At 30.9% G+C, this 17453-nt stretch overlaps 1 protein-coding gene across 2 annotated transcripts; it reads right to left on the reverse strand.

Moving 5' to 3' along the window:
- Window positions 1–826: 826 nt before the first annotated feature.
- LOC123016372 (zinc finger protein 521-like) lies at window positions 827–16712 on the reverse strand. 2 transcript variants are annotated; one of them, XM_044416728.1, is made up of 6 exons: window positions 16664–16712; window positions 12271–12583; window positions 3859–3990; window positions 2530–2571; window positions 2156–2476; window positions 827–2097 (listed from the first exon to the last, which is right to left on the reverse strand). In XM_044416728.1, the coding sequence occupies exons 2-6, from the start codon at window positions 12539–12541 to the stop codon at window positions 872–874; spliced, it is 1992 nt and encodes a 663-aa protein (XP_044272663.1). In that variant the 5' UTR covers window positions 12542–12583; window positions 16664–16712; the 3' UTR covers window positions 827–871. The 2 variants fall into 2 exon arrangements, with proteins under 2 accessions (XP_044272663.1, XP_044272664.1); XM_044416729.1 differs by lacking the exon at window positions 16664–16712 and adding an exon at window positions 16272–16580.
- Between the last annotated feature and the right edge of the window lie 741 nt (window positions 16713–17453).

Raw genomic sequence — 17453 nt, forward strand, 5'->3', positions numbered from 1 at the left:
TCAAAAAATCATATCTTGAAAACTACTCGGTATATTTTTTTGAAAATTTGGATTACAACTAATAAAGAGATGCTCTACACGATGGTAATAAAAAAAAAATTACTCGTAGGATTTTTCTTAGATTATTTCGATTTACTTCGAACACTGTTCGAAGAAAAGTTTGCCAATATTCAATTTCAAATTTTATATCATTCTAAAGGGCAAGGCCATACCTTTGGAATGATCTTTATTTGAAGGAAATCAGCCTAATAGTTATTGAGTAATGATTTTTTAAAGTTGAAGTATTTTAAATTCACTTAAATTAGAAAAAAAATATTTTGTTCAAAGTGTCTGGACTTTTTAAAAAATTTTTCAGTGCATTTGATTTGTCTCACTGAGACGAACAAAATGATATAAAATTTGTCAAGTTGTCACGACATGACTTTTTTTTTGTCGCCTTGTGTAATCGCATCGAAATGAAATTTACATTTTTTTAATAACCAAATCGAGTCTAAATCAACCCTTTTCAAAAATCTGTAAAATATCTGCTCTAAATTTTATTACTATGAGTTTCAGCAAATTTTGGCCATTTGTTCATAGTACATACTATATTCATAAAGTGTAAGAACACGAATGTTCCATCTAATTTAAACTGTTAGCAACTAGCAGACCAATCGTATCACAGCAAAAACTACACTGAACAATTTTTCTCAGTGATTTTCACGTAACAAATTCAACTTCAATAAATTTAATTTTTTTATAATTACAGTGCATGTTTTACATTATTCTGTTACGAAATATTTACTTTATAGGAATTCAAAACATGGGTTTAAATAACCTAATACCACATTGTAAACAATTATTATTTATATAAAATATAAAGGCACAACTTTCACGATATTCCATCAACACCATGAACTATTAATTTATGTTTCATTAAGACTTTGTTGTTTGAAAGTGGTTTCTCACAGATGTCACAAATATCACCTTGACGGAGATGATACACCTGAATATGTTTTTCCAATGAATTTTTAAACTTTATAGACTTTCCACAATAATGGCAAGTTAACGGAGGAGCATCACTATGAACATTTCGAAGATGCTTCTTTAACACAACCCTTGTGGCAAACTTTTTGGGACACAGATCACACTTAATCGTTTTTGCATTATGGGTTATCAAATGAGCCTTTAGAGAATTTCTATAACAAAACTGTTTTCCACACATGTGGCACTGATAGTAGTTGTAGTCTTTCAAGTGTACGTGTTTAATATGTTTCTGTAATACACTATTCAGTTTAAAGTCTTTATCACAAATCCCACATCTGTAAATCTGATGCTTCGAGAAATGTTGTTTTAGACGTTGTTGGCTTGTAAACAACTGATCACAATTGTCGCATTTGAAGGCTTTAATCTTTGGCTTTTTCTTCATTGAACAATCTTCGTTTGCACGTTTTCGTAAATGCCGTTGAAAAGATCCCAAACTCTTGGTGCTAAAAGCACACATTTCGCAAATGTATGGTCCTTCAGCCCAAGTAGCCGCACCTCCTTTTCTTCTTCTTGGTAATCCAATTACCGCATGAGTTGTTGTCAAATTAACCCCTTTGTAGAAAAAATTTACTTTCTTCTTTCTAAGCACACCGTGACTTGAAATTATGCTATCGGTTGCTTCCGGAAGATTTTGAAGAACTCTACGCGTGACAACTTGCACTTCATGTTTCTCTGGTGCTTTCTCAACAATTTTTTCATAATCGTGATCAAAATGATTTGTGGTTACGTCTCGATCGTGTTCTGTCATCACATCACCAACTGATGAGTCAGTTACAATAACTAAATCAGAGGCACTATTTATCATACTCTTTTTTTCTTCCACTAGTTTTTGCAATTTCTCTTCGGTACAAATCCAAGATTGGCGTAATTGGCAACTATAAGTCAAAAGTTCTCTGCATTTTGTACAAACAACAACATTTGTGTATATTTCAAGATCCAATTCGGGTAAAATGAATTGTAACATATATTTCAATTCTTTTATATCTTCTCTCTCATCGTAAAGTTTTACAATTTCTTCTTCTCTCAATAAACGGAAACAAATCCGACATACCTCATGAACTGCATTACTATCTGAAATATAGAAAACAATCACAATACTTGAATAAGGTAAGAGAAGAGTATTACTAACCTAATGAAAAACTTTTCAGGGCTTTAAAATAAGGTTTTGTTACTTGAACAACTTGATTTTGTTTGGAACACTTAATTTCATTTATTCCTTCGTTTATATCTTCATATATAGACACATATGATGGAAAAATGCGTGGAGGTAAGTATTCACTTTCATAGTCAAAAGCTTCACATTGATTTGTTTGTACAAAATTTTCGTTAAAGACATCAGATTCTACCCTTGATTCCGTTGAAACTTCCAAAGCTTTTTTTAATGTGATTTTAATTGGATTAACATTTTGAATCAAGTCCTTAAAATCAATGTTATGGCGGTCTACGTTACCTACAATTGTCTTTATCAAAAGACTACAAAAACAAAAATTTACAGATACATACCGGTTGTTGTTTGTGATAGATCTATTTGGTTCCTGAAATTTTCTGAAAAGAAATATCAGAATTACGATAAAATTTCATTAAAATGAAAGAAAGACATGTATTACATTATTGTACAGGAGATTGTGTCTCTTTTAAGAAAAGTTATATGCTATTCTGTTATCAAGGCTAAAAAAAGAAGCACTTGCAAATGATTAAATTAGTAGCATAGTTTATTATTATGACAATACTCGTATAGTATACAACATTCTGTCTTCAAAAGAAATCACTTAACCTCTATGATAAGAATAGCGATTAGAATTTTTTCTTGTTCTTCAAGATCATTAGGGGCAACAGAAACCTATTAATCTGTGCCTCAACTGTCATCGACATTAATAACCAAACCTGCTTGAATACTATTGGTTATAACGAACAGCGTTTGGTCATAAATGGTTATAACTGCTGGCTCGCTTGAAATCCGCTCAGATTTTCTGAATAATTCAATTTTTACGAATGAAACTGGATTTAAGCGTGACGGATTATTTAATAGTCACATAACCCATATTTAGTCCGACGAAAATCCCCATGCAGTTAGAGAAAGGTTTTCAGCGACAATTTTCTATTAACGTATGGGCTGACTTACTTGGAAATCAGTTAATAAGGCCGCACATTTTATCAAATCGTTTAATGGAGCATTTTCCACTCTGAGTATTCACACCAACTCGTACTTTCACAAGAAAACAACACCGCCCTTTGCATAACTATTTGCATCACCCTTTTGCTTCTTTCAAATCATCGTTTTCGTTCGATTTTCTTAAAGATTTACGCGAAATGTTAACAACTATCAGTGTATTAGATTGAAGATTGGAAATACAAGCATCCTTGGTCATGTTTTTTTTTAACGTAAATTTTGGCATTTTTAGACCTTTTTGAGTCATGAAAGTCCAGCATTTGATAGTTTATTGATTAAATTTTCGTTTTCTATCTTTGTTCAATCTCCGCATTTTGCCATTTTTTACTTTTAGAGTATCCAAAATATCACATTGTCCACACAATAATGACAGATCCGTGATTTATGATAAGTCACTAGTGACTTATAGTATGTCACGGGTGTAATTAAGGAGTGTCATAATGTACCTATAGTTACGTATTATTTAATAGTGGATAATAAAAGTATAGTAGATCTAAAAATATTTGGAAATAGAGTCAAGTACTTTTATTACCTTCACAGCGAGACGTTAATACTTTTTTGAGGATTAAGCTTGAGATAGCAGGCCATTTGGGGTGATGATGCTCATAAAGTGATAAACTCTGTTTCCAAATATTTCTAGATTTACTATAGTTACCTCATACCTAAAGGTGTAATTTCTTCCGCTGGGTTTCTTATAGGCTCTCTGGATGGTGTTAAAACGGTTTGTTCCGTTGCTGATGGTAATCCACTTTGAAACGTTGGTAAACTGGTGTCTTTGTCACTATTGGTACGTCCTAAAACCAAGAATTAAATTGTTAAATATACATATAAGTGATACAAAAATTTCAGTATCATATGTATACAATATGATTTTAAAAAAATCGATAAGAAGAGGCCATGAATAAAGAAAATGCGAAAAACGTGTCCTGGAATTTTACCATTATTATAACAGCATGAGCGTTTGATGGATTGGCCGAAACGAACAACAGTATTGCATATACAGTACCAATGATCTGGTGATGATTTTTGGTAGCGTGCAGGTTCTGGCGTCATTAGAACGCAATGAAAATTAGCAAATTTTTTAAACTTTATTAAAACATTAAAACGCAGCGACACACGACTTTAGCAATTTGTTAATTCATAGTCTCGCCTTGTTGATATTTCAGTCATAATATTGTAAAGAAAAATAGTAAATTCCGTTTATTTGTTAGTTCTTTGCACTTTTGGACATATACTATATACATACATATAAATATGCAATTTTTTTTCTGTCTATGTTTTACGATAAATAAATACAAAAAAAGAATTGAATGTCAAAAAAATTGAAGATTATTAGGGCAAATTTCAGCCGATTACAATACTTTCCTTATGGGATAAGTCTAGGTACTGCCTAACATGTGTCATCATGTTGAAACCACAAACCACGATAGACAGCCAATGGCAAATTGGCCCTAATATGTTTTGCAAAAAGTTTAAGTAGATTTCACCCGTCAAATTTTCTTGGGAGAAAAAAGTGCAATTATGCGAGCCCCACTAAAAGTGAAAAACGGCAAAATGCGGAGACTAAGCAAAGATAGAAAACGAAAATTTCATCAAAAATCTATGGATCGCGAAACTTTCATGACTGAAAAAGGCCTAAAAGTGACTAAATTTCTATTTAATTTATGTTTAAAAAAAACCTTAACCAAGAGTGACACTTCTGACAGTTCGCGTCAATATGGTTCACATTCTTTAAGAAAATCAAACAAAAACCTCGGTAATACGGTGATAAACGTTGTGTGTGATTTGAAAAACGCAAAAGGGTGACGTAATTACCTTTCTCTGGATCAACCGTATGCTTCAATCGGGGGCGCAGCCCCCGTAAGCCCCAATCGGAGGCGCGGCCCCGTAAGCCCCAGTCGGGGGCGCGGCCTCCTGAGTCCCATCGGGCCCCAAACATTATTTTACACTGTGTAAAAGACACTTTGCTAAATAAAAATGAAACTCTTAGTCAAATCCAACAGGATTTGTCCACAAGTGAAGTGTATTTTTATAATTTTTTCAAGTGGCGCGAGTGATTTTAGGTAAATGTGAGTTTTTTTTTCTGAAACAGACATACGATGAGAATTTGATAATTATCAAGTGTAGGCGATTCAAAGATGAAATAGTGAGTTTTGTGTTGTGTATTTTTTTATTGTATTCAAGTGATGCGAATGAATTTAGTAAAATGCGTGGGGGACATTTTTTTAAATTTAGGCATTTCTTTAAGAAATTTTTAATTGTTTTTTGCAACTCTAGAAATTTTTTAATCCAGTTCCTCTGACACTTTCTTAGTCTCCACAACTGTCTTTTGTAGCAGGATGTTTTGAAAGGTCTCGAATGACATTTTTTTTTAATTTAAGCATTTCTTTAAAAAAAATTTAAATGTTTTTTTGCAACTCTAGAAATTTTTACACCAATACATCTGACACTTTTTTAGTCTCCCCAACTGTCTTTTGTAGCACGATGTTTTGAAACGTCTCGAATGACATTTTTTTTTTAATTTAAGCATTTCTTTAAGAGATTTTTAAATGTTTTTTGCAAGTCTAGAAATTTTTTAATCCAGTACATCTGACACTTTCTTAGTCTCCCCAACTGTCTTTTGTAACATGATGTTTTGAAACGTCTCGATTGGCATTTTTACAACTAAATTTAAACATTTCCTTAAGAATTTTTCTTTTTTTGAAAATCAAAAGTCAGTATATTAAACACTTTCTTTTTACTTCAAGCCAAAGTAATCCGAAGTAACCCGAAGTGGCCTAAAGTGACCTGAACCGACCTGAAACTACTCGAACTGACCCAAACATACTTTTTTTTAATCTAAAAAACACTTTACAAAATAAAAATCAAAATAAATGCAACTTTATATTAATTTTAAGCAATTCAAAACGCAACAAGAAAGGTAATAAAATATAACTATGTACTGTAATAAAAAAAATCTACGTATAATCGAGTTTGTACCGGATTATGTTTTACTATATTACCTTGTATTTACAATATTACCATTTGTCATTTTTCAAATTGAAATAGTTTATTTACTTCACTAAGAGTGGGTTTCCAAATAGTATATTATAAGCAAGCCTTTAAAACACGCACGACGGGTCAGAGGAGTGCTTTTTAACGTCGTGTTTTAAAGGCGCTTATAAACGAGTGTTATACGCTATTTTTTACTATACCTGCCCATTTACGATCTTTTATGAGCATTGAAAAAATGTGAATGTGAATTTACACAATAAAATTATCAAAGGTTGTTTGTGAATCGTTTTCGTACAGACGGTTACTAGTTTACGTTGTTAAGCACATTTTTTCACGTTGTAATTGGTCCAGACATTTCACTATTTCTTGTTACCTAGACAACTTTAAAATTTCAGCGTGTTATGCAGGTATAATAAAAAATAAAATATTGTAAGTTTTATCAAAAAGAGTAATATTTTTTTATCTATGTATACAGGGTTATTCATAAATATGAATCAATATTTGAACCTCAAAAACGACCTCTAAAATGATGTTAATTTTAAACAAGTGACTATTCCAAATTTTATAATATTTGGTCAAATGGTTCCAAAGTTATTACAAAAAAAAAAAAAATCCATACCCAAATTCCAAGGGCTGTAAAATTCTTATCAGTAGAGATAGGACACGAGTTTTTATAAAAATTAACATCATTTTATGGGTCATTTTTAACGTTCAAATATTGCTTCATATTTATGAATAACCCTGTACATTTTATTCATTTTTCCCTTAATAAAAAATATTTTCTCAGTATTTATTTTACGGAATTCTAGTTTTTTAACTTAATAATATATTTGGTTGCATATCCTATTTTTGAACGGTCACTCCAGTGACGTCAATTCGCGCGAATAATGCGCACACGTGATTGGTGTAAAGTTACGAGGCAACCTTCTTAGTTTATAATTTATAAATCTTGGTCGGGCTCATTATTACTCGTGAAATGCCCTGTATATCTAAAGAATGGTTCTAACAAAAACTGTAGATGGCGCAACCATGCCCATTTCAATAGTGTCCCTGTATCTTAATACAGGGACACTACATTTCAAAAGGCGTAGCAGCTGGGTTTATTTGAATCACTATTTGAAGTAAACAACCATTGAACGTTTTAAGGAGTTCAAGGTCAAGTAAACATTATGGAATTTCGTTTCGGTTTAGGCGCAAGATGCAGCGTTAAAATGATCAGAGCAAGTAGTCGAGTGCGACGTAGAGTGACTGGAAACATTTAAATTCCAATTTGAAACATTACAATCAACTCTAGCTTCATGATGCGCTTCAACTCTTACAAGGATGAAAATGGTATGTCATATTTTTTCTTGTTTTAATTGTACATACTTTACTTAGTTGATTATTATTTTTTTTTTTTTAAATTGTAGACTTGTAGAGTGTCCATACAATCCTTTACATAAGTGTTTAGCCCACACAACAATGGATGAGGGACATAGATCGTCGATGGAAGGTGAAAGCTCCAAAACTTGTGCAACCAAAACTTGTTATGCCACAAGTTACCGAAAGGAATATAGATGAAAATTGTGACGCCACAAGTTACCGAAAAGAATATAGACGAAAATTGTGACGATGAAGATTATCGACATCGACATCAAACAAAATATAGTTAAAAAATAAAGGTCTTAATCTTTTATCTTTTTTTTTAATTTCATTGCGGTTGCAATAATCAAAAAAACATTTTTATCAATCCAAAAAAAATCGAGTGCTCGCTTCAGAATTTTATTTTAAACTAACAACATTTTTTCAATTGTCCATCACTCCACCACGACCACAGTGCTACGTGCGTCTAACAAAATTTCGAGCAATCTCATTGGTCAACAGACCTGTTATAACACCTCACATATACAGGATGCGCCAGAACTCGCGCCCCAGAGAAAATTTTCAAGTTATAATATATAATATTTTTTGACATTTGACATTTTTTTATATCTATTTAATGATACTGATGATCTTGTATATGTTTTTTTTACAATTATTTAGTAAAGGGACAAAAATTTTGCCAATAAAAGCCACAAATAACATTGAACAGAGTTACAATTTAGGATACAGCTTCCTTGATTCCTCTTTTAATAGCCTATAGCAAAAAAACTAGGAAAAATAATTTTCTAACAGAAAAAAATGGAGTCAAAGTGCAAACTTTAAACCCTCATAACTTCGAAATTTTTCTAGATAAAAGTTTTTTAACATTTTTTCCATGTTCCTGGGATCTTACCTTATATGACATTTTTTTCTCTGGGGCGCGAGTTCTGGCGCACTCTGTATATACAAGAAAGCTACGGAACAATTTCAAAAATTGCGAAATGGATGTTACCCCCACCTGGCCGACCAGTCTTTCCAACGGCCTTCAGATACCTCCAAATTCAAATTTACTTTAGATATTGAAAATAATCTTTCGTAAATCAAACAACAAAAATTTAGATATTGAAAATAATCTTTCGTAAATCAAACAACAAAAATTTGCGTTATTAATGTTTTCATTTTGCATCACTTTATTCCAACTTTCATAATGACATAAATTTTCCACCCGGCAAACTTCTCGCGTCAAAATGCAAATTGCCAAATAACTTAGTTACTTTATTTGTGTTTGTTGGTGCCCAACACAAATGCTATGATTTTTTGTAACTCTTGGCAAAAAGTACAGTGAAAAAACAGTTTATCTATTTTGGCGCCAAAAAGCTGTCATATCTGTTTAATATGTGATGCTATCGATACCACAGATTAAACGGTCATAACTCTTTTTACAGCCTATTAACACTTATTTTTGATGACAAAAATTGAAAGCCTATTATGTTATCTCCATCCACGTGCCTATCAGCAGAGAAGCTTCCATAAGGAGACGTAAACATCAAGCGCTTCTCAATCATCGAAAACCTTGCAACCCTTGCACTAATTTACATTATAAATTCAGGATAGAAAATACGCATTTCAGTTTAAGTCTGGCTTTCAAGTTTTATGTTTTAAGTCTGGTTTTGTTTTGTTAAGTCTTAGTCTCTCGAGCCAGTCATGATTGTAAAAGTGAATTAATTGTAAATTTATTGAAATACATAATTGTAAAAGTGAAGTTATAATAATAAAATTAGTAATAACAATTTTTACGTAGAAATATATTTTTTTAATTTGTTAACGCTACCACGTTAACAAGCCCAATCATTTTTTCATAAAAAAGGTACTCCTATATATACAGGTGCTCCAGACCTCGCGCCCCAGAGAAAAATATAAGGTAAGTACCAGGAACATGGAAAAAATGTTAAAAAAAAAATATCTATAAAAATTTCGAAGTTATGAGGGTTTAAAGTTTGCACTTTGACTCTATTTATTTCTGTTAGAAAAATAATTTTCGAAGTTTTTTTGCTATAGGCTATTAAAAGAGGAAACAAGGAAGCTGTATTCTAAATTGAGTTATTGTAACTCTGTTCAATGTTATTTGTGGCTTTTATTGGCAAAATTTTTGTACCTTTACTAAATAATTGTAAGAAAACATATACAAGAACATCAGTATCATTAAATAGATATAAAAAAATGTCAAATGTCAAAAAATAAATATCAAAATTTTTTGACAGATAGCATTTTTTAAACATTTTTTTCATGTTCCTGGTATTTTACCTTTTATTTTATTATTTGAGTTTAAATTAAACTCTACACCGCGCTGCAAAATCAAGAAGTATGAATTTTGAGGGTACCATTATCTTGGAAACAATCCACTACAAATGACATTGCTGTCATTTGTACAAATTTGAATTTCATTTAATCCAAAGTAAAATTTGATTATTTCTTGATGATCATAGTAAAACACAATGCATGAGCTGGCATTAGCCATCCTAGCCATCACAACATGATCTGAGAATATACCACAGAAATTTTCACACCGTAAAACATAAAACTGGAAGAATCCCATTGTCAATAGGTTGTTCTATTTAAAAAATACAACTTTAGTTACCACCTGGAACTGACATTGTGGGATTGGCGGAATTAAAAGTCTCGCTACTTTGTTATACAAGCAAAAGAAAATTTTTCATTTGCAATTTTTTTTTTAAATCAGCTTCCAACCTTTTAGTACAGTCAATTTCAAGCGATTTAGCTTGTTTTAGAACAATAAATCGACTCAAGTCAAAGGATATTATTAGCAAAGCAAGTACGCAAATCGCCGTTTTAGGTTTGTATTTCTAGAGGTGTAACAGAAAAGTATGTATGTGTACAAGTGTACAAGGTGCTGCATTTTGGATGTCCGAATAGGGAATCTCCGAAACTATGATGTTTAGCCAAAAACGAGTGATATATTCTGAGGCTCATTTTTTGAGAAAATAATATTGGTTAAAACCGCATCCCGCTATCGTCTTTTGTTTTCGACTTACAGACAAAAGTTGACATTTTGGGGAAATCTAAAAAAAATTATATCTTCGTTATTATAGAAGAAACGGATTTGAAATAAAGATATTATACAGGCACTTTTTTACGAGGAATTTAATAATGTAGTTAACAATTTTTTTCAGTTATTAGTTTAGCCGTAATAAGATAAACTTGTATTTTTTTAATGGAAATCATAGGCGGCTATGCAATTTTGAAAAGTTTATTTTTTTCTGATCTAAAAAATATATATTTGTAACAAAATATTTTTTTATAACTATACTTAAAAAGTGAAATACATATTTTGTGTGATAATAGTTGGCCATGGAAAAACTATTTCACTCCAAATGTGTAAATAATAATCAATAAGAGTTTTGCGAACTGTAAAATAGATGAAAAAATAGATAAAATTCTAAAGATTTAAAAAATACGATACGGTAGAAGCATTGAACAAATATCCGAGCGCCTCAGAACAAAATTATTACATATTTTTAAAAAATCAAAAATAGGAAAAACAAATGTGTCAACAGTCAACACAGGCAGAAAAAAACATTTTTTTGATGATCTAACGGAGGTAGGATAACGTTTCACATAGACGGAATTTGGGTATTTGAATAGCCATATCGTCATTTTTGTGTCATATAAAATATATTTTATTGAAGACTTAAAGCAGCTTTTTTTACAACACTCTATGTATCACTAGAAGTTGCAATGGTAATGTTAGCTTGTTTAAAAACAAAGAAATGTTATTAGTCGCCAATAAGTTGATTTACAATTTATTTTGCATCTTTTCCATTACTTAGTACTTAGAAAACTCTTTCATTAGTGACACTGGTTGAATATAATATAGTTTAAATCCTTTTGGTTGAAGATGAAACATTTTTTCATGGCTAACTGCGAACAAAAATCAAAGATAATTTTTTGCTAAAAATGTATTATAATAATTTGCTACAAATATATATTTTTTAGATAAGAAAAAAAAGAAAAAAACAAGCTTTTTAAAAATGACATAGCCATCTATGATTCCCCTTTAAAAAAATACAAATTTATTTTATTACGGCTAAACAATTAATACTATTAAGATTAGAGTATATTGTTTTATCTGTTTATTTAACTTTATTTATTTATTTAAGACTTTTAGGAAATGAATATTTTTTTTCTATAGTTTTTTTAACTTTTACAGTATGTGAGGGGGTCTTGGGTTTATCTATTTTGGTTTCTTTAATTCGTAGTCACGGTAATGATTATTTTCAAAGTTTTAGAACTTTATGATAAAGTTTATTTTTAGGTTATTATTTATGATTCCTTTATCTTTTTTGGGTGGGTTTTGATTAAATCAAGTAATTTGATTTTTGTTGACTTTTATTTTTATTGAAAAAAATTGTTAACTACATTATTAAATTCTACGTAAAAAAGTGCCTGTATAATGTCTTTATTTCAAATCTGTGTCTTCTATAATAACGAAGATATAAATTTTTTTAGATTTCGCTAAAATGTCAATTTTTGTCTATAAGACGAAAACAAAAGACGATAGCGGGATGCGGTTTTAACCAATATTATTTTCTCAAAAAATGAGCCTCAGAATGTATTACTCGTTTTTGGCTAAACCTCTTAGTTTCGGGGATTCCCTATTCGGACATCCAAAATTCAGCACCCTGTACAGGACTGGGACAAAAAAATAAACAATTACTTACCTTTAGGTAAATTTTTCGAAGGGATGCTACTTTTATACAGCTTCTCATTTGTTTGTGGTATAAAGTCGCTTACTTCAAAATGCCGTTTGCACACAAATCCTCGCCGAAAAATTACTTCAATAGGCAAATTATTTAACTTTGGATTTGCGGTTGCTTCCACCCATGCGTAAAACCTGTCTTTTTCCTTTCTAGGATTCGGAAATTGGTACATTTTGAGTTTTCTTTCAGTGCATCCAAAAACGTAGCAAGAATGTGTTGTACCACCAGACATCTTTTTCGGCGACTTAAAAAATACCCTTCAACGGTTTCACATCTACATCAAATACAAAAAAAGTGGTCGTCAATGTCACTTCAAAAATTATGTTATATTATTATGTTTAATTATGTTATAGATATTATACAGGGTGTTTCACATAATTTTACGAGGCCTGCACCTGTAACATGCAATCAATAATACAAATTCCGATACGAACTCGATTACAATTTTGAAAAATTGGATAATCTTCTCTAGTTTGTTCACCGTTTAAAAAATTACAACGTTTTTAGTTCGTTAGTGATTAAGATAGATAAACTACAATCGCATATTCATGCGGTCTCTTGATAGAACAAATGATAATTGTTTGTGAAAAACTGCAGTTTATGACTATTAATGAAACAGTGATTACTTTGACAACTACTGTCATGGGTTTCCAAATATTAAATAATTAAATGTGTGTTTTTTGTATCCAGTGTTCTGTGATTCTCGTATATTTGGGTGCGTACATTAGGCGCAAGCCTCGTAAAGTTATGTGAAACACCCTGTATTATATGTCTATGTTGACAGCAGAAGTAACTAAATTGTGTCAAAAATTGTGACAGCAGTAGATTTTTATGTGAAAAGATTATGAAACCCGACTTTTCCAGAATTGTCATTTTTTGATAGAATATGTCCACAAAAAAACGATTAAATGTTGATTTAGACAACTCAATTTTCTCAAATTTACACAGGGAAGTGTCCACTATGAATTGACCGCGACTTTATGTGGCAAATACGACAAAACATTATTAAGAACAGTTGTTCAGAATCAACATCTAAGCCCCCTATCAAATTTCCAAATCATCGGCCAACTATGATGTTTATTTCACAAATCAAAGTATTTTATTTTTAACACTTCTTTTATTACCAATAAAAAAATTTCGCACTTAAATAATTACTACTAAATAACTTTTTTGTATTTGTTACTATAAACCAACTATCTTGGAAAAAAATTAAAAATTATAGTTGGTCGATGATTTTGAAATTTGGTATAGGGGCTTAGATGTTAATTCTAAACAACTTTTCTTGATAACTTTTTGTTATCAAGAAAGCCACTTTACTCTCCAGTATGGTAGAAGTAATTGTTTTCACTTTGTTGAAGTAAGAGATCGGCGACACAATAAAATATTTTTTAATTAATTTTTAGCATGGTGTTTTCACATTTATATTCATTGTTGAAAGAAGGTTGACAACAGACAAAATTACACAGGGAAACTTGTTTTTTGACAAAAAATTAAGTTTCAAAATGGCAATACCTACCATAAACAAAATTTAATGCTCGCAATTGTACAGGGTCAATCACAGGAAAGTTGCTTCTGAAATAATGTAGGCAGCAACCCATTATACAATTCACATAGGCGTCTAGCTTTCTCAAAAATTAGAAAATTGAATCCAAGAATACTTTGCATATCTTTTTGTTTTGACATTTCAAAAGTAACAGTCAATTTTTGTTAATGCAATGTATTATTACACAAATAACGAGAAAGTGGACATGCTTTTAATCCATAGAGTACGCAAGAAAAATGTTTCCGCGGCAGCAGCTCTGTACAGTTGGAGACAAAATACTTTGATCGTCAATGTCACTTGAGTGACATTAAATTGTAAAGCATGCTTTAGGACTGTTAGCCTTATTTTTAGCTACTGTCAATCATAGTTGACAAGTTGTACATATTTTTGATAGAAAGATATAATAGCTGTCATTAATTTAAAATTGTCATTCATTAAAGCTTGAATTACATTAAAGTGTCAGAAAAGTGACGACCAAAGTATTTTGTCTCCAACTGTACTTGGAGAGTATGGGACTGCTACTGGCCCAGAAAATGAATTTGAGTCTTGAAGCAGTAGACAATTACTTGTCATTTTGACGACTTCACTCATTTTCATCCAGCTCACATTGATTATTGAATTAATTTAATTTTTTAATTTTAATTTAATTTTAATTTTTTAAATTTTTTTTTTATTTTAATTTAATTTTTTAAAATATTATATCCAGTTACATACGCCAAACGTATTTTTGGTTGCAAACTAATTAATTTTCAAAGTAACTCTCCTGTGACTGACCCTGTACAGTTTTGGCCACATAAATCTCGTACAAAATGATATTTTGTACGAGATTTATTTCTTGTAGAGAAGAAGACAATAGTTTATAACAATATTGTAGAGACCATCCTTTCGAAATCTCAATAAAATTTGATCGTTTGATTTACTCAAATTCATGTTTTTTATATCAGTTTGTTTTATAACAAACATTATTAGAAAAATTTGACGTGATGTCAAAATGAGGTTGTAAAGTCTGTTTTTTCTTTAAATGGAAATTACCAAGTCAAAATTTTGGTGAAAAAATTGGTAGCAGCTTGTCTCCATAGCCACAAATTTTATTTGCTCTTTGTTTTTGTCCCTAGAAATTTTGTTAAAAAATTATGGTTATATTTTCAAATTCAGATATGATTCAGATGTTGTCAAAATTTTGACTTTTATGAATCGTGTGCCTGTTTGCTCTTTGAAAGTGCTGAGGACAGACATCATTACCTAAGGTCTAAAGACAGAATTCAATGCTAATAATTTTAATAGAAACACACCGAATGTAAGTACAGAGTGGTTATAAATGATTTTCATTTAGCCAGCTGTGAATTTTCCATGTAAAATAAAAAAAATGCCGCTTTATGAAAATAGGGGTACCTACTTGTTTTAACTCAAAATTAAAAAATCGCCATTTACTAAGCGTCCACTTCGAAAATAGACTTCAATTATAAACTTGTTTTCTTCCAAAGTATACATCATTATCAATTATTATTGGAAATTAGTTGAAACAATAAAAGTTTAATTAACAACCATTTATTATTAATTAATAAGTGACACTAATGACAGAACTAGAGCTTTCAAAAAAGTAGAGCGGCACAAATAAAGTTACATGCAAAAAAATTCCAAAGCCGGCTAGATGAAAATCATTTATAACCACTCTGTACAATGTTGTGGACAAAAATGAGGTTCTTGCTTTGAGGAAAAAGGATGTTTATACGGAAAAAAGTTATTTAGCAAAAGATACAAGTAGGTATTATGATTGGCAATAACTTTTGTATAATTTATTGAAATGAGCTCACAATTTTATAAATTCTTCTTCAGGTTTAGCTTCAAAATTGTTACTTTTTCAACTCGTTCCTCAAAAACGATGTACAAGACACTAATTTAATTGCACTCTTTCCGAGCTTCTTTCTCATTCATGTTTATTTTGTATTTTTGTCAATTTCTTGCTAAAAATTGAGAATGTTTAGCAAACCTGCATTACAAATTGCGTCTACATTTTAATGGGCCCTTTTTCTAACTTCCTGCTTGCGAACTATTCGTACACTGTCAGTGTACCGAATTTGTTTCTTTTTTGATGTTTCGTCTCTAAATTTTCTTAGCCGATTTTTTGTGTTGACGTTTAATGACATTGTTTTCAAATTAATTCAAAAAACTGAAACTGCCAACTTCCTTTATTAAAATTACCATGAATGAATTTGCTAGTGGTGCCAACGTTAAGACTGTTTGGCATTTCCATTTAAAAAAAACAGACTTTAGTACACTTGGTTGTAAAAAATCGGAAAATGTCAAAGCATAAAAATATCAGATTTTTATATTTATCCATAGTTTGGACTTTCTAAAAGGTTAAGTTAGAACTGACACTACTGAGTGATGACAGTTAATCTATTATTATAGTACTCACTACTCATTGGGTTTTCACGTAAGGACTCAACTTATTGCTTAACTTGATTTGCATTTGGTGCTTTCGGCATTTAATTGCGGCATTGGAGAAAAAAATATTTGAATGCGACAGATGACAAATTGACAACTAAATTGACAAGGACAAGACCTGTTGCATTCTAAAGAAAAATCAATTTTCCGTTTTTATTGCAACCAACTGTATAAGATTTATGTGGCCAAAACTGTACAGACAAGTTTGACACCTGTTGTTGATTTTGAGGTTAGAGTCAACAAAAAACACAACTAAAGTCACAACATATGCTCAAAATGCCCTCTTCTCTGCTCAGAGCATTCTTCTTCAAAAAAAACTTTTTTAATTTTATAATTAAAATATTCACACTAACTTTAACTTACCATATAAATTTCACTCGATTGCTGAATGCAATGGTTATGCAACCAATCATACACTCTGTCATTATTGTTTTTTTAATTATTTAAGAGTATTTTTTAGTTACTACTAATGGTGGATATATGCTTCTGTACTTTTTTTTTAAATAATGTGCATCAAGTAGGTTGTATAAGTCTAAATGCATCTTTAATTTAAAGGCCGATTCACACAAAAAGTGTCATTAATGCCATTCAGAACAAATTTAATTACATCAATAATGACAAAAATCTATATGTTTAAATATAGGAACTCTAGTCAAAGTCTAGTCGATACTAATATGCGTATTAGTTACGCTGCTAATAGCTAATGTTATGGCACTTACGTTATGGGCTGAAGTTAGCTTTCTATCATTTATAATACATTACAAGCGAGGTGGTAAATATGGCATTACCCCGAGTGCTTATGATCGAGAGGCGCTAGCCTCAAGATCGGGTAAAACACAAGGGGTAATGCCATTACCACTGAGGTTTGTATGCTATTTTATTCACAATCACATTATTTTCAGTCAAAATTTGTGTAAAATAAAATTCTAACAAAGTTAAGGTCCAAACGTGGTAGGCCATCCAAATGGCGTTTAATGTCATGTGAATCTGATTTAAAATGGTCGAAATAGAGCAGTGTACTTCCCCAGAAGTGAAAAAAACTACAAAAGCAATTGAATACTAATTTAGCCAAATATTATGCGTAACTTGACAATTTAAAAGAAAAAAAAAAGTCAAAATGACATAAATATGACAAGAGTAAAAAATGAGGTTA

Source organism: Tribolium madens, unplaced genomic scaffold (assembly GCF_015345945.1).
Source record: "Tribolium madens isolate multiple individuals breed KSU strain unplaced genomic scaffold, Tmad_KSU_1.1 Scaffold_1;HRSCAF=32;Tcas5.2_LG8, whole genome shotgun sequence".
NCBI lineage: Eukaryota > Metazoa > Arthropoda > Insecta > Coleoptera > Tenebrionidae > Tribolium > Tribolium madens.

What these genes read in the sequence shown, in the direction of transcription:
- LOC123016372 (XM_044416728.1), bottom strand. Translation starts at nt 12,541, where the DNA reads ATGTCTGGTGGTACAACACATTCTTGCTACGTTTTTGGATGCACTGAA. An exon ending in GGAAGAAATTACACCTTTAG is followed by an intron (nt 2,572 to 3,858) that starts GTATGAGGTAAC and finishes ATTTCTTTTCAG; the next exon opens with AAAATTTCAGGAACCAAATA. An exon ending in CCTGAAAAGTTTTTCATTAG is followed by an intron (nt 2,098 to 2,155) that starts GTTAGTAATACT and finishes TCTATATTTCAG; the next exon opens with ATAGTAATGCAGTTCATGAG.